A 23364-nucleotide genomic window follows, 5' to 3' on the forward strand; every position below is an offset into this window, starting at 1 on the left:
GTGAGTCAGGCTCTTTAACTATATTATGTGACAGAATGCATACGGTACTCACAAATTAACAAATTACATTTTCCTTTTGTGTGGGTGTGTGTTGATGTACTTGTTTTGTATTTTGAATGAGGACATGAATAAAGGAATTCAAAGTCCTCAGACATCATACAAAAGAAATCCCCACGTCCTCAGACGAATTTTGTTGTTCAGATGTATTGTTAAGGTTAGGGTACATGGATTGGAACAATTGGAAAAACAGTGGGGTCCTCAATCGGTTCAGTCTGAATGTAAAACACACCTGTGTGTGTGTGCGTGCGTGAACGGCGCCTATCGGGGATAATCGTTAGGATACACACCCGTCAACCGGGGATACTCCGCGAAACGGGGATATCCCCGATTTTAGATTCAATGGGGTGTCAATTACATGCTCAGAGGTTGTTAGTGAGTTCTGAGCATGTTCCCCACTATCCAGGTTTTAAACGCAAATAGGTGTAAAAAGTGTGTAAGGCTCGCATGGATTTTTTTCCATACACCGGTGTAAGCCTGTTTCACAACATCTGAATGGCGCGCCCCATTTCCTGCACACTCCGCAGAACGTGTGTATACCGGCGAGTACGACGAAACACATAAAGATATCGATCAACCAAATACAAGTGAGTTTTCGTTCAAATTTAAAAGAAGGAGACGACTTTATTGTTAGAAATCAGCCGACTGGCATATCAAAATTAAAAAAGTAGACAAAGTAGCAAACTAACAACTTAAATAAAGGTAAAGTAGTTGCAGCAATTTAGCATGGACGATAACGTTAAGCTATAGTACGGGCCTAGGCCTAGCTTTAATTTGAACGGTGCGGTACATCATAGAGTGCCTTCTTAAGTTAGGCTACAATCAGACCTAGAAGGGTTTTCAGGTAGAAATTTAATAAATTTATTTACACAAGTCATGGTTATTGTTAATGTTAGATGTAGGAATTGGTCAGTGTATCATTTTACATGTATCACTGGCGTATCAACGGGTTGTTTTATTTACTGCCAGTGCTATGGAATTGTGGACAACCAACGTTACCATCACCTCCACACATTGACGATTGTGTTACTAGGCCAACTAGTACTAGTACTACATGGCTTATGATAACCTATACACTAACTAGTACATGTTATGTAATGCACTGCGTTTGTGCAGGTGTACATGTAGCCTAACGTTTGGGTCCAATCCTCAGCCTATGCTTAATTAACACTTAAGATTTTTGTAGGACAATTAATGGAAATTATGGAGCATTAATTAGTCCTTGAATAGCCTTACACTCCACCTCTAGTCATAGCCCTTGTCCTGCTAATCCTGATTTTCCAAGAACACATTCAAAATAGCCTATGCTGTAAATGTGCAAATACACATAATACAACATTTTTTACCAATAAATGATGAGTAGGGGCTAGCCTAATTGACATATGACTTTTGTAAAATAAAAAGGTGTTGTATTTGACTTAAGAAAAAATGATTGTAACACTCAGTATGTACTCCATCATCCATGTTTGCACAAACTTGTTGAACAAGAATATAAACATCAGCGCAAAGAATTAGAGAGTAATTTTCTGGATTTTGTTAATTCATATGGTTATTAAGACAGAGCGATTTGCCCCTACTCGTCATTTCATGGTAGTCCTAGGAAGAGCAAAATCTCAATTTGCACAAAGTTTGAATGTTTCATAAAGGGCTTTGCACAAAAAAATTATATTAATTCAATGGTTTTACATATTTCTGAAACTTCCTAGTATTGTAATTAATTTAAATACAGTCTCTTTCTCAAAATAATCTAAACTTATTCCTTTTGATGACAGACACAACAATGAGGCCAAAAAGAGATGATTGAACCATGAGGAAGTGGCCAAAAAATTCATCAATCTGAAAAAAGATAGGCAGGGTTTTACTGTGAAAGAAATACCCCCAAAAGGTAAGTTGAAATTCTAAGAATAGCTACTGTTGTTTTAATTGAAATACATATTAGTTGGTAATTGGATAGTAACCCTTACCCAACATGAATAACTAATAAGTATTCGCTAAGTATTCGCTAAGTATTGGAATAGCTATATAGTTGGTATTTCAAAAATTTAAGCATTCAGACTTAAGAATAACTAATCGAATACTTAAAATAACTATTCCAATAGGTATTTGAATACTTCTTTCCTTCGAATGCTTACAGAATGCTAAATATAGCTATTCCAATAAGTATTCGAACACCTATTTCATTGAATGCCTATTCGAACACTTATTTCCTTTTGTAAGATGGTCAGCTCTTACATAAAGTTTTGTTTTGTACCATAGTTTTACTTGTTTATTAGGTGCATTGTGCAGTGCTCACTGAACAGAGGGGCTATACATTTGTACAGTATATTTGTATGTTGTCTTGTGGATTAAAACCTCTACACTTCTACCTCTTCTAGGTTGCTAGGCAACTATCTTGTTCTTTCTGGAAATTAGCTCTCACAGGAAATGGGGTCTGTGTGTGTATATTTTAGTAACAAAGGGAGTTTTGTGAGGGGTATAAGGAGTTAGGCAGTTGGCTATAAGTATCTGAGCAAGGCAGTTGCAAAAGAAGAGAAAGATAGTTTAATGGCTGGATAGTTTGCTTTAAACCTTAATTTACATAGTTCAAGTTACTGTAGTCCTTATCATTTTATGGAAGTTGTGATATTCAACTGACAGTCTGGGACACTATTTTATTATAAAGGATATTATTTACAATAAAGTATATTCCGCGACACCATTTCTTATAAAGGACATTATTTTACAACAGAGGATATTGACATTATTTTACTGAAGGATACCCTGCGACACCATTGCTTATAAATTGAAGGATTAATACTTGTTGGGATCGGACATTCATAATACCATTTATTGTGTTCAACTATTTCTGATGTTGTGGAATATCTGATGTAGTGGAAGATATGATGTCGTAGAATACTTGATGTCACCAGCAGGCCAACTCACCAGAACAGACTTTTAAATTAAGTGTATTTACTTTAACATTTGGGTGTGACCTCACGACTGTAAGTTATTTTATTTAATTCTTTGACTGGGCCCAGATCAGCTGAATATTGTTTGTTATTCATAATTATAATTTCTTTTGATCCAATCCAGTTGAGTTTTCCAGTTTTGATGTATCTGCTCTGTGTTTGGTCTTCCCACCAAACCCAGAGTTCTCTGATCAAGAACAAACATTTATTTTCAGTGACTAACACCTTACACTTTGAACAGCGCAAAAATAATTGAAATATACCGCGGAGGATTTTAAAGCTGAAGCGTTTCCAAAATTTCATGGATCATATTCATAAGACCTACTGTTTTAGTATTCTGTGCTTAATACTCCATTTCAAATAGATATTTATTCCTTGTGAATGTTATTCAACTTTTAATAGCAGATTTAATCAAGAAGCTAGGACAACAAGCTGGCCAAATTCCTAACTCTTCTTACTTGGAACTAATTAGCATACAAGTATTCAATAAGTATTCATGTAAGTATTCAGAAACCTGTTAAGCCTTCATAACATAACTAATTAGCATACAAGTATTCGAATACTAGCGAATAAGTATTCGAATACTAGCGAATAAGTATTCGAATAACTATAAGTATTCGTCAGAGCCAAATTATTTAAATGAGCGAATACTTATATGTAAATGAGCTAATTATTCAAATAGCTATTCCAAAAGCTACTCGAATACCTATTCGAAGAGCTATTCGAATACCTATTCGAATACCTACCAGGTACTCGAATACTTAACTCATTTTAATAATTCGGCTCTGACGAAGGCTTATAGTTATTCGTATTAGTATTCGAATACTTATTTTGTACTGTGTGTTATATGGTAGATTTTCTGAATACTAAGGAAATCTTTGAATACTTATCGAATACTTATCGAATATATTCGTGTTAGGTAAGGGAAAGTGGGGATACACACTGTTGTAAAACCAATAGACTGGGGATATCTACAATAACATCCAATATGACAGTTAAGAGTAATTAACGTTAACAACTGCTACTGTAGTGTCATGTAGCTCTTTCACTTTACTTTTACCTGAAAAGTATCATTTCCCTGTAGGACATCTCATGCTGCTTTGTAGGAATTTGCAAGCAGTGTGCTACAGCAAATGGTGTGGTTTGGAAAGAAATGACAGTTGGCATGAGCACACTAAAGGCTGTGTATTGGCTGAAGTGATAGAATTAGTCTTAGCAGACTGTGTAGCGCAATTAGTGTGTCAGTTTTTAAATTCAAATAAAATGGCCAACTTGTTTCCCACTTATCAATCAATCCTTTGCCAAATTCTGCTCATAGTAGTCTTTGCCTCAATCTAGTAGTTGAAGAGTAACCTGTCTCCACCCCAATTCAATCTTTGGAGCATGGTAGTCCGTCTAACTTCATTCACAAGTGGCTGTGATGCGATATCTTTCACACAGGTTGTGAGGTATGCAGGTCCTTGTTCAACCACTGAGTTATGCCCTAACCTTTCTCAATGCTAGCCATCAAAAGTCTTGATCCTTGATCATACTTGATGATGAATTTCTTTTCTTATGAACAGGAGGTGCACCAGAAGGAGACTATGAGCAAAAGGTTTCTGATCAAGATGACTCTATTGATCATCCTGTTGATGGCAGTGATATCAAGAAAGGATTCTCTCTGAATAATGATCAACAAACAGGTATAGAAATTCACTTGGTTCAATATCTATTGAGTTCTAGTTTAAAGTTATAAAAGAAGAGTAAGCTTAAATTGCCAAATAAATTGAATGCTTCTTCTTACTTTGTGGTCCAGATTATGCCAGTTCAGTCACTTCATAACTTTCTAGATTACCAGTTGGCATTAGATCTAGAAAGTGGAGCTTTGAAGAGCAAATTGGAACAGTATGCCTATGGTAGTTGGGAGGATAACCAACCTTCATTGCTTTGATTTACATCAGTACTCCTTAGTAGTAATGCTCTTTAAAGCACAATACTTAACAAGCTGTGATGATTGATTGAAAATGTGAAAGTGCTCATATTGCTTTTAAATATTGTCTCTCATTGTAATTGCTGGAAATGAAAATTGTTTACATGAAAATTATGTGTGTGGGCACTATAGTTATTATCTCAGCACATAACATGAAAGGAGATATTGTCACAGTAGCTGACCACTAGAAGTGCAGCTTTAAAAAATTTCTGTGTCTTGATCTATACCATCTCTTTCAGTTGTTTTTAGAGCCAAGTCCCAAAATCAACAGAAGAAAACAATGGACTACCCATGAGCGAGCAGCAGTCCATCGGCACTTAGGACAATACTTTGCAGCATGAAAGTTGCCTGGAAAGTTATCAATAGTGAACTGCAAGAGTCCGGAACCCTACCTTCCTAACAGACAATGGACTAATATTAAAGATTAAATCAGAAACAAAATATGTTCTATTGCAAGAAAGGGACAGACAAGCTTTGTACAAATGTAAGGAGTTCATATGCAGATCTATACATTTCAGACTGTAACCTGTAAGAAGTTATTATCAGGGTCCAGGGAATTTGACTGCATTTAAGAAGTGAGTTTTGGACACTAGGTCACTGAAATACGCTTAAAAGGGGTATTCATCATTTTGAAGTCATTGTTACTGAAGAATTAATTACCTTTTAAAACTTTACGCACTGACCACTCCCATGTATGGTTAGTCACTGAATTTCACTGGTAGTTGAATAAACCTGAGGCTCCTTTGTTTGTCACTTATGTCACACTTTCAAGTGTTTTTGTTTTTGTTATACATAACTTCATGCATTCGTCTTTTGGGTTTACTGAAAGTTGCTGTTTTGTTATATGCTCATTTTGTGGTTTAAGTTAAATAAAGTGGGTCAAACTCAGAAAATAATCTTGTCCTTGTGCATGTCTTGACTCAATGTGGAAGCAATAATATGTGAGGTAATGTTTAGATGATCACTTGCAAAGCCAGAGTATTATGCTATATTGTTCAATTTGTTAATGAAAATTCAATTATGTTAGATTTATCTCTTTGGTAATTTACAGATGATATAATAAAAGACTCCCATGCTTTGCAACATGCACTGGTAAACAGATACTTGAGTTTTGTGGAATTGTACATCCAGGATTTTCTAACCCGGGGGGCGCGAATTACTATCTAAGCGGAGCGCCACCATCGGTTGGCGCGCAGCGTACAGGAAAATTTCTGGTTTTGATACCCTCTAGATCACTGGAAATGGCACTTCTCGGGCTTAAAAATGACAAACCAGATGTACACTTTTGCCTGAGAACCAAGTATTTTCCAATAGTTTTTTTTTCCCATCCATAAACTTTTTGAAGATTTTCACAACATGTTCGACCTCATCGCATGTCCTGTGGATCATTGCTTTTGTAGGTGATTCTACTGTACGTCGCGGCCCACAATACCCGACAGCCCCACTTTTTAAGGTTTTCAGCCCATTATTTGTTCCAAATTTGAAAATTCACATTTCTCGTGAATAAATTCACTTGAAAACATACCCATAATGTTGCAGAAATGTCATCTGTGGACAACCAATATAGAAAAACCTCCTTCAACCCCTAACAGACCGGTCAAATTTGATGTATGTTGGTCAGGAAATTTTCGAAAATAATTTATTGGTGTACAAATATTAAACCCTCTTATGACGGCTATTATAAAACTTGGTTGAAGGAAAAAATACCAGATATTTCCAAAACCGAACACTACACATATAGGCGTAGGAGGCGGGGGGGGGGGGGAAGAAAGACAAATAAATTGCAATGATGTAGTTAAAGGAAATGAATCTCCTTGATAATTAAATAAAGTTCTAAACTTGGCAGACTAATTCGCCATTGCTAATGTAAAAGAGAATTTGACATAATTTGACTTTCATGCTTTTACTACATCTACACAAGACATTTCGTTGTTTGTTTACATTTGCATCCCGCGGTATACTGGGCACCTTTCACTGACCGTACTGTACACGATGGCATGCGATGTAATAACGGATGCTTGCTTATATGATATTGACTTTAACATGTTGAACGCGCGCGGAGCGCTTAAAAAAATTAGGTTATATTTTTCGGGCAAGTCGTTACAGCCCCCCAAATCAAATTGGGTTCCTATGACTACACACATCGACAGTTTTGAGGCTGTTTATCCTGGAACGCCATTTTCATGCTCACTGATATGTCATCTGCGGTTTGCTTGACAAATTCGAACAGGCGCGAAGTGTACAAGAAAATTTTGGCCGAAACTGCCTCCCAGATCGCTGGAAATGGCACTTCCCAGGACCATGGGTTGGCGCGAAGCGTACAAGTAAATTTTGGCCGAAAATGCCTCCCAGATCGCTGGAAATGACACTTCACATGCCTTGTGAGTTGAATCTAAGCATTTTCTATTTTGAAATTACTAGTGATATCGTAAAAAAATATATACTCGGGGGGGGGGGGGCGTTCGCTCCCTTCCCGAAATGCGTTATGTTCCCCGACGACTCGGTCGAGTTCAAGTTCGAGACCAGCCACAGCCACAGGTTTCATAGCACATTTTGTTGAAGGCGTCCATACACACACAAACGCGTTATGATAGACAATATAGTATATATATATATATATATATATATATATATATACTGTATATATATATATATATAGATACATTAGTAAGAGAGCAAAAATTGAATTGTCGGTGTAAGGGGTAGGGTGAGGCGCACGCCCCTTCCGAAATCCTCGATCCGTCACTGGCTACCCGGCCATGTGTATATAATAGGGATCAGCGCTGTAATAATGTCACTGTTTCCCTTTCTCTTCCCTTGGCATTTTTTCTTTTACTCCCTCCTTTTCTCCTTTTTCTCTCTTTCTTCTTTTTCTTTTCCCTTCCTTCCTCTCCTCCTCCCCTTTTCCCCCTCTTTTTTCCCTTTTTTCTTCTCTTTTTTTCCTCTCCTCTTTTTCTTACCTGGGGGGCGCGCGCCCCCAATGCCCCCCCCCTGGATACGCGCCTGATTCTCATGCAATCAAAGGAAAATAATCAGCCATTTTTTTTCTAATAAACTAGGTCAGTTGACAGCATCTTGTTTCAAAACAACTCATAATACCCCAGCCCATCTACCCACTTGAATACTACAGGATGGCAGTGTGAGCACCCATGTAAAACAAAAAAGTCAACGTGGGATATTGAATATTTTTCCTCACAGTTACATTGGGGATATATATGTTTAACCCCAGTCCCATGTCAAACAATATTTCAATATTCTCAATTCTCAATATAATGACATGCAATACCAGCCTGTATTCGTCATAAATTCCGAAAAACATCATTGAAAAGTTGCTCAGAACAGAAGTCCCCAATTTGCATTAATACAACTTGCTTCCCCAATAGGCGCCGTAAACGCGAATGTGCGTGTGCGTGTGTGTGTGACGCTTTAGCTTGTATGCACAGTAACTCAACAAGGGAATTACCAATCACTACCATACTTGGTGGGTGGGTGGCCCATAGTGACTAGATGAACCCTATTGATTTTGGTGCCGGCAAAGGTCACCAAAGGTCAGTTAGATGCCGAAAGCCAATATATTAAAAACAGCAATAACTCCCATTGACAGGGTCCGACGTGGTTGATATTTTGGCAATAGTTGTGAATGGGGTAAGGGATCGTTTCCAAACATAACGGTAATGTCACCAAAGGTCAATTAATGATTAAAAACTAGTATTTTTGCGATAACTTGAGAACAAATTGTCCGTTAGGGTTGGGAGTTGCTTTAATGTAATCCAATTGTCGACCTGCATCTGGGTGACCCTTGAGCTCAATTTGACCTCTGGTGACCTTTACATGTTTTGGGGATTTTTACAGTTTTGATGCTATTTTCAGATGTCAAAAGTACCTTCTGATTATAAATGTCAATAGGTTGACCCCTGTGTGACCTTCGTGTGCGAAGTTATATGAGGTCAAAGTTAAAAAATATTAATGAGGTCATGGGGTCAAACGTGAAAAACTCCAAATTGCAATAACTTTGCTAATATTCATTGGAATTTCGTCAAACTTGGTATGATGATATTGGTAGATAGTCTTCACACACTGATGTTTGCTGCAATTGATATCATGCATATTTATAAGGGGGGGGCTTAGCAATATTTCGTTATGAAAAGTCTTTATGCACGATAACTCAACAAGGGAATGACCAATCATTACCATACTTGGTGGGTGGGTGGCCCATAGTGAGTAGATGAACCCTATTGATTTTGGTGCTCATATCATGAATATTAATGAGGTCATGGGGTCAAATGTGAAAAACTCCAACTTGCAATTACTTGGCTACTATCACTGGTCGGAATTTCGTCAAACTTGGTATGATGATAATGGTAGATACTAGTGTTTACACGGGTCCAAAAATCGGGAACCGGGTACCCGAGGGCCGGTACCCGGATACCCGTCGGGTATCCGGGTACCCGGAAAAAATTTGTTTACCCTCGTGTATCACGATTTTCAAGAAATTACATATTGCATGCTGTAATAAATGCATTATATTCTCTACTGACAATGTTTTCATGTTCAAATATGTAGGTGTAAGATAAGGTATAAAACCTCCCTCAATAATTTTTATTTGCTTCTGTTTCTTTCATTAACTTGTTAATAAATAAATTATTTAATTATAATTAGCATTACTACTAACATCGCACTGCCGCCGCTGCTTATGCTAGCTCGTGCACGTCTATTGGATCAAACCATATAGATATCCAATTTAGCTCTTAAACAGTTTTTAATACTACTACTATCTATTATGCAGGCCCAGGGTTCTCATTAACCGCGAGATTTTGCGATTCGCGCAATTTGATCGCATTTGGAATAAACGATTAGTAAAAAGCCACTTGCGATTACTATTTTTTTTTAGTTATTCCGTCTATAATCCATAAACATCGCGTAAAATTCCTTGTCAGCCTTTCCTTCTTTGAAATAAACGAATGAATAAATAATAATTTCTTCCACATGGTAGCCTAACACCACACTAAGTCAATGAGAAATCTAGCTAAGCCTAACCATCTGTTTATTTGCTGGAGATGTGACGAAGTTATAAGACATCCATGGAATACTTTCGTAATTGCTGTTTCGTTCGACCACATGGTTGCCTAACACCACACTAAGTCAATGGGGGCAGTCTAGCCTAGCCATCTGTTTATTAGCTGAAATTGTGACGCAGTTATAAGATATCTATGGAAAGCTTTCGTTATTGCTGTTATCTTCGAACACATGGTAGCCTAACAACACACTAAGTCTATGGGAAATCAGCCTAACCATCGGTTTTCAATTTTTTTTTTTTTTAAACAATGACACTTTGCGTAGGCCTATGATTCGGGTAATAAATTAGGAACCGGGTAGTATCGCGTCGAACGGGCCCTTTCGTTATTGCTGTTATCTTCTACCACATTGTAGCCTAACACCACACTAAGTCAATGGGAAATCTGCCTAACCGTCGGTTTGCCAATGTTTTTTTTTTTTTTTTTAAATCACACTTTGCTTAGGATTCGGGTAATAAATTAGGAACCGGGTAGTATCACGTCGGGCGGGTACCCGGATAACCCGTGCAAACACTAGCAGATACAGTAGTCTTCACACACTGATGTGTGTTGCAATCGATATCAGGGCTTCGCACTACTTCGGCAACCAAAATTTGTGTGCATAAATTGCTGTTGTTGTTTTAGGGCTTTGTTAGAAATTTCCCTATGAATGGAACTAATGAACAGCAGCAAGGAACCATGAAATGTTTTCATTCTGGTTTATTATCGAATAAGAGTTACAAGATATAATTTATACACTGTGAAATATATTTACATTTTACTTATGCCAACATCATCTAGTCTAAATCACAGAGAATATGGACAATTGTGAGACGGTCTCACAATTGTCCATATTCTCTGTGATTTAGACTAGATGATGTTGGCATAAGTAAAATGTAAATATATTTCACAGTGTATAAATTATATCATGTAACAGCTCTTATTCGATAATAAAAAATTAAAGAGGTGGTGACAGAGCTGGTTTTCTAACTCAAATTTGGTCAAATGAAAATGTCCATTTGCTCTTGCATCTGTGTGTCTACAGTATATTTCACATTGCTAGCTGTTCTTTCTGGATGAAACATAAATTTGAAATGAAACTTCTATACTGTCAAGTCCTTACCAATGAATGAAATGGTTGATGCCCACCCAGAAGTGCCACAAATAAGAGCTGGAAATTCTATTCTTTTCTGGCTCTCACTTAATTCTTGGACAACGTTAACTCACTTGCGCTACATTAGTCAGAGAGTTACTGTATTTTGAGCAAATTTGAGCAAACTATGGCAAGGAATCACAAAGCCAACTGGCTTTCTGGTTCCAAGTTACAACATGATCTGCAATCCCATTGCTCTAGCAATTCGACCATTTGATGTAAACATGTTAAGCAGGTGCGTATCCAGGGGGGGTCGTTGGGGGCACGCGACCCCCGGGTAAGAAAAAGAGGAGAGAAAAAAGAGAAAAAAAAGGGAAAAAAGAGGGAAAAAAGAGGAGGAGGAGAGGAAGGAAGGGAAAAGAAAAAGAAGAAAGAGAGAAAAAGGAGAAAAGGAGGGAGAAGAAGAAAATGCCAAGACAACGGGAAGAGAAAGAGGAACAGTGACATCATTACAGCGCTGATCCCTTTTATATACACAGGGTAGCCAGTGACGGATAAAGGATTTCGGAATGGGCCTGTGCCTCAGTCACCCTTCCCCTCCATTTTTGACGTTTCCAGTTTTCCTCTCTCACTAATGATCTATATATACTTTATATGGTCTATCATAATACGTGTGAGTGTATATACGCCTTAAACAATTGTAGAATTGTGCTATGAAACCAACTGTGGCCTGGTCTCGAACCTGACCTTGTCATCGGGGAACATGACACATTTCGGGAAGGGGGCGACCACCCCCTTCCCCCCTTCAGCACGTTTCTTTATAATATCGCTAGTAATTTCAAAATAGAAAATGCTTAGATGCAACTTACTGTATAAGGCCTGGGAAGTATCATTTCCAGCGATCTGGGAGGCAAAAGGTCCTGGGTAGTGCCATTTCCAGCGATCTGGGAGGCATTTTCGACCAGTTTTTGTGTGTACGCTTCGCGCCAACTCATGGTGGAGCTAAGCTAGCATGGAGGTCCAATTATGTCAAAACTATCTTTTACATTAGACATGGCGAATTAGGGGTTGCAGCCCCCCCCCCCCTACGCCTAGTGTTCGCTTTCGGAAATATCTGCTATTTTTTCATTTCTTTCAACAAAGTTTTATACTAGCCGTTATAAGAAGTTTTAATATGTGTACACCAATAAATTAACTGTATCTGAATTTTCGAAAATTTCCTGACCAACATTCTTCATCATACAGTACTTCCCTCTACTCGTGCAATTTTGACCGATCTGTTAGGGGTTGAAGGAGGTTTTTCTATATTGGTTGTCCATAGATGAAATTTTTTGCAACATTATGGGTATGTTTTGAAGTGAGTTTATTCACGAGAAATGTGAATTTTCAAATTCTGAACAAATATTGGGCTTAAAACCTTGAAAAGTGGGGCTGACAGGTATTGTGGGCCGGGACGTAGAATCACCTACAAAAGCAATGGTCCAGAGGACATGCGATGAGGTCGAGCATGATTTATGTCTGGTGACAATCTTCAAAAAGGTTATGGATGGAAAAAACTATTGGGAAATACTTGGTTCTCAGGCAAAAAGTGTACATCTGGTTGGTCATTTTCAAGCCCGAGAAGTGCCATTTTCGGTGATCTAAGGGGGTTTCAAAACCAGAAATTTTCTTGTACGCTGCGCGCCCAACCGATGGTGGCGCTCCGCTTAGACAGTAATTCGCGCCCCCCAGGTTAGAAAATCCTGGATACGACCCTGTTAAGTATGTAAAAATGAATATTAAAGAAATTAGTAACTAAGAACTTTATAAATGTGTGTATAACATTTAACTATGTTATAAATGTTCGTATAACATTTTATTTTATTTCCTTTCTCATGTCTTGCTAGTTGTGGAAGCTAAAAATTTGGTAGCTTCAGTTCAAGCACTGGAAGGAGATGCAGCGGAAATAGCTTGCCCGACAATAGAGAGTTATGACTCATATTTCTGGAGGAAAGGAGACTCTCTTCACGACAGCACAGAGGTTGCTTCTTTTGTGGATGGTGTACCTAGAGCAATCTCTGAGAATTATGCGGTTACAGCAAATGGAACACTTTGCTTTAAAAATGTTACTCAAAAAGATGAAGGAAAGTATTTCTGTCGAGGAGTGTCAGTTTTGTCTTCATCCACTACAAATATAATGGTGTATGTACAAGGTTAGTTACCGTAATAGATCATGCTTCAACAGAATTTATGGAGGTTTTACCCATAGCAATACCTATAATATACAAACAGAGATATGAGGAAAGCCAATTATTCCCCATTTTGATTAAAGTGGTCCTGCCATGCCATCCAAAATATTTGAGTTAGATGAAAAAATGGGTATATTGTATGCACTTTTTCAATATTTCACTTTAAAATCTCTGGAAAATAATTGGCCTCGCCAGAAAAAACTGTCACGCACAGGGTGGGAATTTGGCAAAAAAAGTTGGTAAGCATTTTTTCATTTTTTGATGAAATGTGCTTACCAACATGAGCCAAGATTTCTCAGTTGGTAAGCACAATTCATGAATCGGTAAGCACAGCACAATGACCTGAACGCTGTTATCCTTTTGTGAAAACTTCCTGATTCGCGGCACAAGTGTACTTTATATCGAGCCGACAGCGGTGGCGCAGATAATCCAGTCAATGCATGTTGGATCGAAATAATTACAATCCCTGTCCATCACGTTGAACTCTCCGACTAGACAATACCGGGTCGAATACTCGACTTGGTATTAGTTATTCAAATACATGATAAAAGGAAATGTATCGACTGGAGATCGTAAAAAAAACTGAAGAACAGTAGAGAAATTACCATTTGTGTACAAAAAGTAAGTTCGGTCCTTTCAAATTTTCAAAATTCACGCAAAACTGGCATATCGTGCTACATGCAACTAATGTCATGTAAACAAGGCTCTAGTACACCCATTTATGAATAAACCGTAAGACCACATCTGGTGTTAAGCGGGGGGAAAAGAAAGTATTTTCTAGAATTTCCAAAATACGGAAAAATAATGTCCTACCATAGTTAAGTGTATAGCAAATAGCCTAACCACCTCGTCTGTTACGGATCTCACGTAACTACAAAAACACAACTAATTGTATTTTGCGAACTTGACGTTTTCTACAAGAACATAGAAATAATTTTAAGCATTACAGTAGTTAATCATGCCGTGTGGCCTAAAACATATTTTATTACAAGGTTTACTTTCATAAAGATGGCCATAGCTTGATATCTTGTGCTGCGTGTATGAACTGTGCCTCGTGTATCATGGGGAATACTCCATGAAACGTTTCTTGGAAACGTGCCAAAAATGTTAACAAACAGGTGTTAGACCGGGGATGAGCGCACAGTTGTTTGACAGGGTACCTGGGAAAATTCTGAGCACATGTACAGTATGAACTACGTAATTGCCGTCGGAAATTGCGTAGTTCATGTGTGAAGTTGGAATAATTTGCGATGCATACACAGTTAGTCGTAGGTATGTGACGGTCCAGGCACGATCGCTAAGCTAGCAGCCAGCTGTGTGCGGCCTGTTCTTTGGTGCTTTTCGCTAGCTGCGCGACAAATTAATCCTCTGTAACTTAGAAGCAGATTGCAGATAAAGCCTACTACAGTCTGATGCAGTCACTTACGGTCAGAATTTTTGGTACGCTCATTACAAGGGTGTGTAGTACTAGGCCCATTTGATTTTCTTACTTTGGTAAGCGATATTTTCATTCCAGTATGCTAGCGTACCGGCGTACCGTAAAATTCCCACCCTGGTCACGCACTTGATGACATCACTACGTCATATCGTGAAGCTACGATGGTCATGAACCAAATGCGGAAGTTGTGTTACACACAATTTGTATACACAATGGCGTCTGTTAGTGACAATTCATCAACTTTTTCCGTGTTGAATTTGTCTTTTTCAAGTTCAAGTCAAGGGGGCTGCAGCAGCCCTCATACCCCTCCCTCAGTGGTTTTACGAGCGCCAGATTAGGGGCAGACACCAACATTTCCTGATTAATGAGTGGTATATCCCTGCGGACATTCGTAGACACTTGCAGGCACTGTTTAGTACATGAATGATTGTTCTTTTTGGTAGCCTATACATACTTCAGACTGATGTCAGCGCGTACTTCAGCTCTATTCACTTTTTTTTACAAGGTTACGTAAAGTAGCCAATTTCTTTTACAATTTTCTCGCGAACGACTAGGTTTTATGAAATAAAAGTTATTTTTTTGGAAAACAAATCCTCCAAATTAGCTATCCAATAACCTGGAATACCCCATGGCAGAACCACTTTAACGCTTGCAATATGACTTTTTATGACACCATATACTGTAGGCTGTAACTTCTGTTTATATTTCCCTGATATTGAAATCCCAATATTGACCAGTATTTCAGGGCATTTATAGTTTATGGTTTTGTCTTCATCATTTCCTGCCCAGATTGAAAATATACGTTTTTACCTGGAAATGTAGAATTCTGATAGTTATATTGACAGACAGTATGACTAACAATGACTACATAATTGACTACTTATATGCATATTTATTAAAGAACAACCATTATGATAACTCTTGTTGTGAGTTGACAAATGCTGGACACATTCACAAGAAGAAATACGTAATTTTGATTTCCTCAGCTTCTCTTCAGAATTTTGAGTTGAGCATTGATCACTGCGGTACTGAAAGCAGTTGCTTGCGATACATCAATCTTTCTGAACCAATCGAGTTGATATGCAGAGCGAAACATGCATCTCCATCAATGATGTTAAAATGGTTTAATGGATCCAGAGAAAAAGAAAGCAGTTTAGCTGTAGTAAAACTCTATCAGAAGGATGTGCCATCATCTACAACGATCAGAAGTACGATAAAAGCTGTCTCCAGAACCCCAGTAACACTGACTTGTCAAGCAGAAGATACCAAGAGCAGAACAAATGGTGGTAGATTTGTGAACATTAGACTTGAGCAGCAAGGTGAGGAGAAACTAAACTGTTCTATTGAAGAACAGTAGTCATTTAAAGTTTATTCTCCCAATTAAGCCAGTGATATTTATATTTCTTTTCCAAGGCAAACGTAATATGATAGAGTGCGTGGGTGTGTGTGTTAAGCTTTTAACCACGATATATCAGGAACCATACTGTGCATTCAACATTGGATTCATGTCATACATGGTAGCCCTACACTGATAGCCCATGAGCTGTACAATGATTTTAGATGTAACGTCTTTAATATTAATGAGTTTTTCGAACATAATGTAGAAATATTGAAATGATATATGTTGAAACTAATTAGACTGTTTCCTTTGATATTGGGCATGTTGATGTTGTTAGCAAGTGTGTAAATGTTCTTGTTATTAACATGTTAAAGTTAATTAATATGAATGGTGAACGGGACTTGCATGTCAAATGGGGTATCCATGTAGCCTGCCGGACGTATATGCGGCACTCTATTGTTGATGGAAATGAAGTCATTCACCTTAAAGGGGAAGCTCACGATAAGACCAGACGTATGTGATAGGCACGGCCTATTCCAAGCTAATATTTACCTTATCGTATTTTACCAAACGAGTCCAACATATTTCAAGTGAATTAAACACTCGTCACCACCAATTTGAAGAGCGGCCATTTTTTCATATTTTCTATGACATGTAATCCCCAGAAACAGCTGTTTGGAGTGAGATGGAACATGATACCAGCCTCTTTACCTTGCAATTAACAATATAGTTTAACGTACGTGCAAGCTAAACTACAAGTTTATCTGCGATCAGACTAATTTCCTTGTGCTTTCATTCCCCCAAATAATGTTTACTCGACACCTCAGAGTCTTCATATTTTCTGTTGTGCCACATCATCATACTTTATCGCAGAGAAATTGTTCTTACTACGTAACTGAGCCTAGCTATTTATTTCCCCATATTTTTATTACTACAAAATGGAATAGGCTACAACTATGGTTTCTTCCTTTGAAGTCTTCCTGAAATATCAGATTTTCTCATTTGCTGAGTTCTTCAAACCTAATTGAACAATCTGAACATCTGACAGCGAATGTAGGATTCTAGTGTGTAAAATCTGTCTCATGAATTATAATAATGAATGGCATCTCTATATTGAAATCTTGTGTATTGTTTGATAAAATCTAATATGAACTGGTTTTGCACAACTATTAGTAGCACTGTAGTTCAAATCAAATCGGTTACGATATCAGACCCCTCAATTGTTTATACTTACAGTATGCAATCAGTGTTCTGGTACAACTATTGTGGAGATTGCAGAACAAAGTAACTTTAAAATGCATAGCTGGAGGCAGGGAAAAAATTAATTTCTTTTTTGGCTCATACTGAAGTATTTTAGTACACAACCAATACTGTGGTTCCCGTTTAATCGAAAGAGACAGTAAGTTAGAAAAATTTGATGTCAAAGTTTAGCAGATTCTCATTGCCCAGAAACGTGATGCGTAAAAGCTCATGAACACACAGGTCACTGTGTGACGTCATTCTGCGGAATGTACCGCAAACGGGAAACTATAACGATGGACTTTCTACTTTGCACCTATAGGGTAAATCACGGCTGAAGATATCACATTTAGACAGTATGCACATTAGAATAACGGGGAAACGAGCTAATGAGTTTAGGCATATATCAAAATTAGGGAGACTTTTCTTTTAGGGGGCCTCTGCGTAGACAATACTGCCTATAATACTGTACGTGTTTGTGTCGAAGTGCACTGAATATATATTTGCCTGCAGACGGTGGGAAACCCAGGAGTGAGAAAGTCTTTGCAGGAGCTACTTACAATAAAAAATTAATCCAAAGCCTGAGAAGTTTTTCGTCAGTTTGATGACTGGGAAACGAAAAAAAAGCTTAAATTCCGGTTTTCAGAAGAGTTTTTGAAACCTTCTACTACACAGTCCGTTGGCATTTTGATTTCAACAGTATGACAGAGTGTCGTATCGGCGTAGTGTTAGTGATGCAGTGAATACAGTAGCTTGATCGAAAATTTTCCTCATCCGACCTGCAGTCACATGAGCGCTTAGGAATTTTTTGCGAAAAGAGTAAATTCCTTATCCAAAAGTGCTAGGTTTGATCAAGTTTTACCGAGTCCCAAAAGAAATTATTACAATGTGCCATACATCAATGTAAAAGGTACAAGTGTAAATATTCAAAATAACATAAATGTGAACAGTTTAGAGGATGTCGAAATACCACCAGCTATGCCTTTTAATATACTTTTGAGGTCAAGTGGATATTTTGAAAAATTCAGACGACAAAATCAAAAGGGCGTTACGGCATATTTTGCTGCCAGTCTATCGGTTGGATATATATTGTGGGCATCTCAGCAAAATGCTATCCTTATACTTACAGGGCTAACGAATTAAGTGACAGCTGATTGCATGCATACTGTACATGTATTGTTTCAGTTAATTGCAACGGTATAGTGACTATAGTATGACATATGTGCCACCTCACACCAAACAGTTGTTTCGGGATGATACTGTACATCATACAATAAGACACTAAGATGTGAGGTGTGCTGGTTTACAGGATTGCATGAGAAAACACGATAAAAACACAATATGTCAGGAGTTGTACATTAGATACCTTGTAGCAGTACTACGAAAGCAATATGCTTCTAGTGCCCTGTTAATTGCTTAAGAAGTATTGTTCTGCAGTATTAATGAGTTAACGAAATTGTTGAAACTAACTACGGTACTATTAAAGCAATTTGACTTTGTCTCTTTTTCAACTCAATTTTCGATTATCTCAATCTTAATTCGTACCTTGAACAAGCATAAGTCATTTGGTTTTCTGACTTTTCTGTTCACAGTTCCCATCACTAATGAGGAGCCACCAGCCCCAGATCAAGACCGTGTCAGAGGGTTGATGATTATAGCACTATTGTCCATGGGCATGCTCATGCTCGTGCTCATGCTCATGCTCGTGCTCGTGCATAACAGGTATGGATAAATCACTCCATTCAAAGTATTTTGGGGTCATGGTTACATTAGCCCATGAACATGCTTACAGAAGATTTTCTTGTTAATTTCACCTGTTTTTTTTATAATGTTTATGGTAATAACGGTCTGAAATGAAGTTGTATTTTGCTTTGGGTTGCAATTTTTGTCACTTTCAACAAACATGTAATATTTACACCTCAATACAGAGATTGTCAATTGGTCAATATTCTCTCAGGATTGATCGATTTAAATCACGCCAATTTAATCACAGAATGAGAATTTAATCAAAAACGAAAGAAAGACAGAGAGAAACAAACACATATAACAGTAATACTTACAATTATAAAGCAGAAGCAACTCTGAAAAGATGTCTTTCCAATAGATTTTTTAAATGAGTAACAGATGCGTCGATGGGCAAAGCTTTCCAAAACGTTGGGGCCATTATGGTGAAGGTTCTTTGACCACTGGTTTTTGGTCCATGAAACGGGAACTTCGAGAAGGTTTTGGAACTGGATCTCAAAGACTTGGTTGGAGCGTATTTGTGGATTTCAGTAGTTCAGATAAATATGTTGGAGCCAGATTTGTAGGTAAGGAGAAGCTCTTTGAATCCAATACGTTGAATGATTGGCAGCCAGTGAAGATTATGAAGTACCGGGTGATGTGGTCACATTTCTTTGAAAGGCTGACCAGACGGGCGGTGTAATTCTGAATGCGTTGAAGCATAAGAAGATCTTTACATGAAGACAGTTGAGGATGCTGTTGCAATTGTTCCAATGAGAAGTATCAAAGCGTGGACGAGTTTCTCAGGGTTTGCTTGTTTCGAAATCTGCGTATGCTCCTGATTTTCATAATAGCAAACGAAGCACTGCGGCATATATTTAGACTTCATTGACATGTGTGAATCTAGAACAACTCCAAGATCAAGGGCAGTAGAAACAACATTTACCCGAGCATCCCCTGCAGTAATGTAAGAGATACGGTTTCCTTTTTCAAAACGGGATCTACAATGCAAAAGTTCAGTTTTGTTATAATGAAGCATTAGGTAGTTCTTAGTCATTAACATTTTAACATCCTGGATGCAATGTTCAATCTTGTCAATGTGTAATTGACCTCTCTCCTGGTTTGTTTGTGATAAACAGCTGGGTGTCTTCGACATAGGTGATACTAGACAGATCATGAACACAAAAAATATCTTCTCGGGGAGCTGTATAGCTGACGAACAAAATGGGGCCGCAATGGATCCTTGTGGGATTCCCCAGTCCATGACAAGTGGGTTGGAGGTGGCAGAGGTGTTAGCAATAGACTGTTCTCTCCCATGCAGGGATGCAAACCATTCAAGTTCTTTCCCACCAATATCAAACTGACTATATTGAGGGGTTCTAATTAGCAGCGAGTGGTCAATTGTATCAAAGGCCGCTGTTCAATCCAGCAGCACTAGGGTTGTCTAGCGATCTGAGAATGTCATTACATACTCGCAACAATGCTGTTTCTGGTGATGGTATTGATGGTAGGCAGATTGTGAAATTGCAAAGAGGTTGTTAACAGCAGCGTGTTCAGTCAATTTGCCAGATTAAGCCATATTGAAGATTGGATGAAAGTTCTTTAGTATCTCAGGGTCAATGCTAGGTTTTTGAAGCAATGGCAATACCCTGGCATCTTCAGTTAGCTTTAATGTAGGCCTACAGGAAAGCTTTTATATTTTGAGAAAGAATTTAGCCTGCATACTTGTCCAAGCAGTATACATATGTTGGACTGAAAGAAAACTGTTTTAAAACAAGCTGTTTTAGAAATGATAATCACTGGAATGCTTCAACTCTTAGCCAATATATTTGAACAATTAATTGATAGTAATGTACCATACTCCCTGATATGGAGAATCCTTAAAAACATCAAACCCCATACTCTACATCAAGAAAAAGGTGCAGTTGTTGTCTTACCACAAAACACTTAATTATCCACAATCCTCAAATATCTACCTTGAATAATAGAAATAAACTTGCCAGTGGTTGTACTCACAAGAAAACACTTATTAAGTAACTGAGATAAACTCAACTCATTAATATTTTATAAATCTGTATACATTGCGTTTTGAATTAGTAATTTTAGCTTCCGTGTGCAGTTTGTGAATCTTGTAACCTTGCATAATTGCTTATTCAAATGTTTGAATTGCGTTTTAGCCAACAGGTAGCAACAGCAGCCTTTTCAGGTGACACCATGTGAATTTTGTGTTATGGTATGATATTCTCATCATTGTATATTTTGAGACTGAGAATTGTGGGTGTGTATATATATATATATATACACATATATATAATATATATATATATATGGTCAATTCCATGATAAGGTCAACATCATACCAAAAAATTTAAAATCATTGTACATTAAAATGGTATAAGTTTCCAATAAATAGAATACTTGTAGTTACTAAAAATAATTTTTTCACCCCCGAAACATCATTTGTTTGATTATGGGGTCGGTAATAACAAATGGTTCCCGTAGTAACTAAATTATGAAAAATACAGTGAAATTTCATTTTGTGCAGATTTGTACATAGTAATCATACTGTAGGTATCATCAGTTTTTTGAACTAATTATATTTGCTATAGCATAGTGCTCACTTAATAGCTTCAATTTTTTTTCGACATCAAGGCATTAGACAATGGTGGTGAATTGAAAACACCCTCGATTTACTGTCACGCGAGTCACAAAATTTACTGTTTTTTTTTTTTTTTCCTTGCCTGCACAATAGTTTTACTCCAAATAATGAATATCAAGTCATCACATAGATACCAAAAGGATTACTGAATTTTCCTTTCCAGAAGATATTCAAATTTTGCCGAAAATCACCCTTTACGAATGTCACGCGAGTCACGTCACGCAAGTCACGTCAATTCAAGAAAGTGTTTCTACCTATTTACTGTGTGTTGGACTAATTATATTTGCTATAGCATAGTGCTCACTTAATAGCTTCAATTTTATTTTGACATCAAGGCATTATACAACAGTGGTAAATTGAAAACAGTAAACACCCTCGATTTACTGTCACGTGAGTCACAAAATTGACTGTTTTTGTTTTTTTCTCCTTGCCTGCACAAAAGTTTTACTCCAAATAATGAATATCAAGTCTCCACATAGATACCAAAAGGATTACTGAATTTTCCTTTTCAGAAGATATTCAAATTTTGCAGAAAATCACCCTTTACGAATGTCACGTGAGTCACGTCACGCGAGTCACATCAATTCAAGAAAGTGTTTCTACCTATTTAATGTGTGTTGGACTAATTATATTTGCTATAGCATAGTGCTCACTTAATAGCTTCAATTTTATTTTGACATCAAGGCATTAGACAACAGTGGTAAATTGAAAACAGTAAACACCCTCGATTTAATGTCACGTGAGTCACAAAATTGACTGTTTTTGTTTTTCTCCTTGCCTGCACAAAAGTTTTACTCCAAATAATGAATATCAAGTCTTCACATACTGTAGATACCAAAAGGATTACTGAATTTTCCTTTTCAGAAGATATTCAAATTTTGCAGAAAATCACCCTTTACGAATGTCACGTGAGTCACGTCACGCGAGTCACGTCAAATCAAGAAAGTGTTTCTACCTATTTACTGTGTGAAAATTACAGGGATGTTATAGTTTGATGAATGAATCACTGATTAAAGATATCATATATGCATTCCCCTTTAATTAGGCAACTTGAATAATATGGGCACACATAATGCAACTAATTATAATAATTTCATCTGAAATATCAGAATTTAAAATCATGAATATTTATTCGCAATATAATGCCTATTTTATCACTACATTTGGAAAGTTAGCACATGTCATTGATTTTTTAGTAATATACAAAAACATAATCTATATTTGTATCTGGCAATGCCATGTGCTATGACTTGACAACCTTAAGGTTTTAACTGCTCAATCATTCCCAATATCCTATGAGCGAATGTATCTTCTCAAATATTAGACTTTTGGTTTATTCAGATATAACAAATGAGAATGGTAATTTGAATCACATTTTGATAGATCTGTTTCTTCTATAACTTTCAAATGAGTGACTTCAACAGACTAAATATTGTTATAAATATTAATTGACAAGATATATTGCCTGAACAACTGTACTACCCGTACAGTATATTACCTACTGTCTGCAATCATGAAGGTAACTCGGGGACATTAATATCATCTGGACATTCCCAAGGGAAGTACCTTTCGGACACTTTCTAGACCAATGAATGTTATATTTCACTATGCAAGATCT

The 23364-nt window shown here is 37.3% G+C and overlaps 1 protein-coding gene and 1 long non-coding RNA gene across 3 annotated transcripts in view; both read left to right on the forward strand.

The window, feature by feature from the left end:
* LOC139959649 (uncharacterized) overlaps positions 1-23364 on the forward strand; it is a 39639-nt gene that overhangs the window by 4162 nt on the left and 12113 nt on the right. Inside the window, exons 3-6 of one of the 2 annotated variants that reach the window (XM_071957440.1) lie at positions 13008-13313; positions 15774-16106; positions 18958-19087; positions 21265-21320. In XM_071957440.1, coding sequence (XP_071813541.1) covers positions 13008-13313; positions 15774-16106; positions 18958-19087; positions 21265-21307 — 812 coding nt within the window. In that variant the 3' untranslated portion in view covers positions 21308-21320. The remainder of the gene's footprint in view (positions 1-13007; positions 13314-15773; positions 16107-18957; positions 19088-21264; positions 21321-23364) is intronic. The other variant, XM_071957439.1, reaches the window with a different exon arrangement.
* LOC139959671 (uncharacterized) lies at positions 9-6712 on the forward strand. The gene is made up of 3 exons (XR_011790201.1): positions 9-1942; positions 4568-4687; positions 5214-6712. It is a non-coding gene; the product is annotated as an uncharacterized lncRNA (long non-coding RNA).

This window comes from Apostichopus japonicus, chromosome 19, assembly GCF_037975245.1.
Source record: "Apostichopus japonicus isolate 1M-3 chromosome 19, ASM3797524v1, whole genome shotgun sequence".
NCBI classification, from domain to species: Eukaryota; Metazoa; Echinodermata; class Holothuroidea; order Aspidochirotida; family Stichopodidae; genus Apostichopus; species Apostichopus japonicus.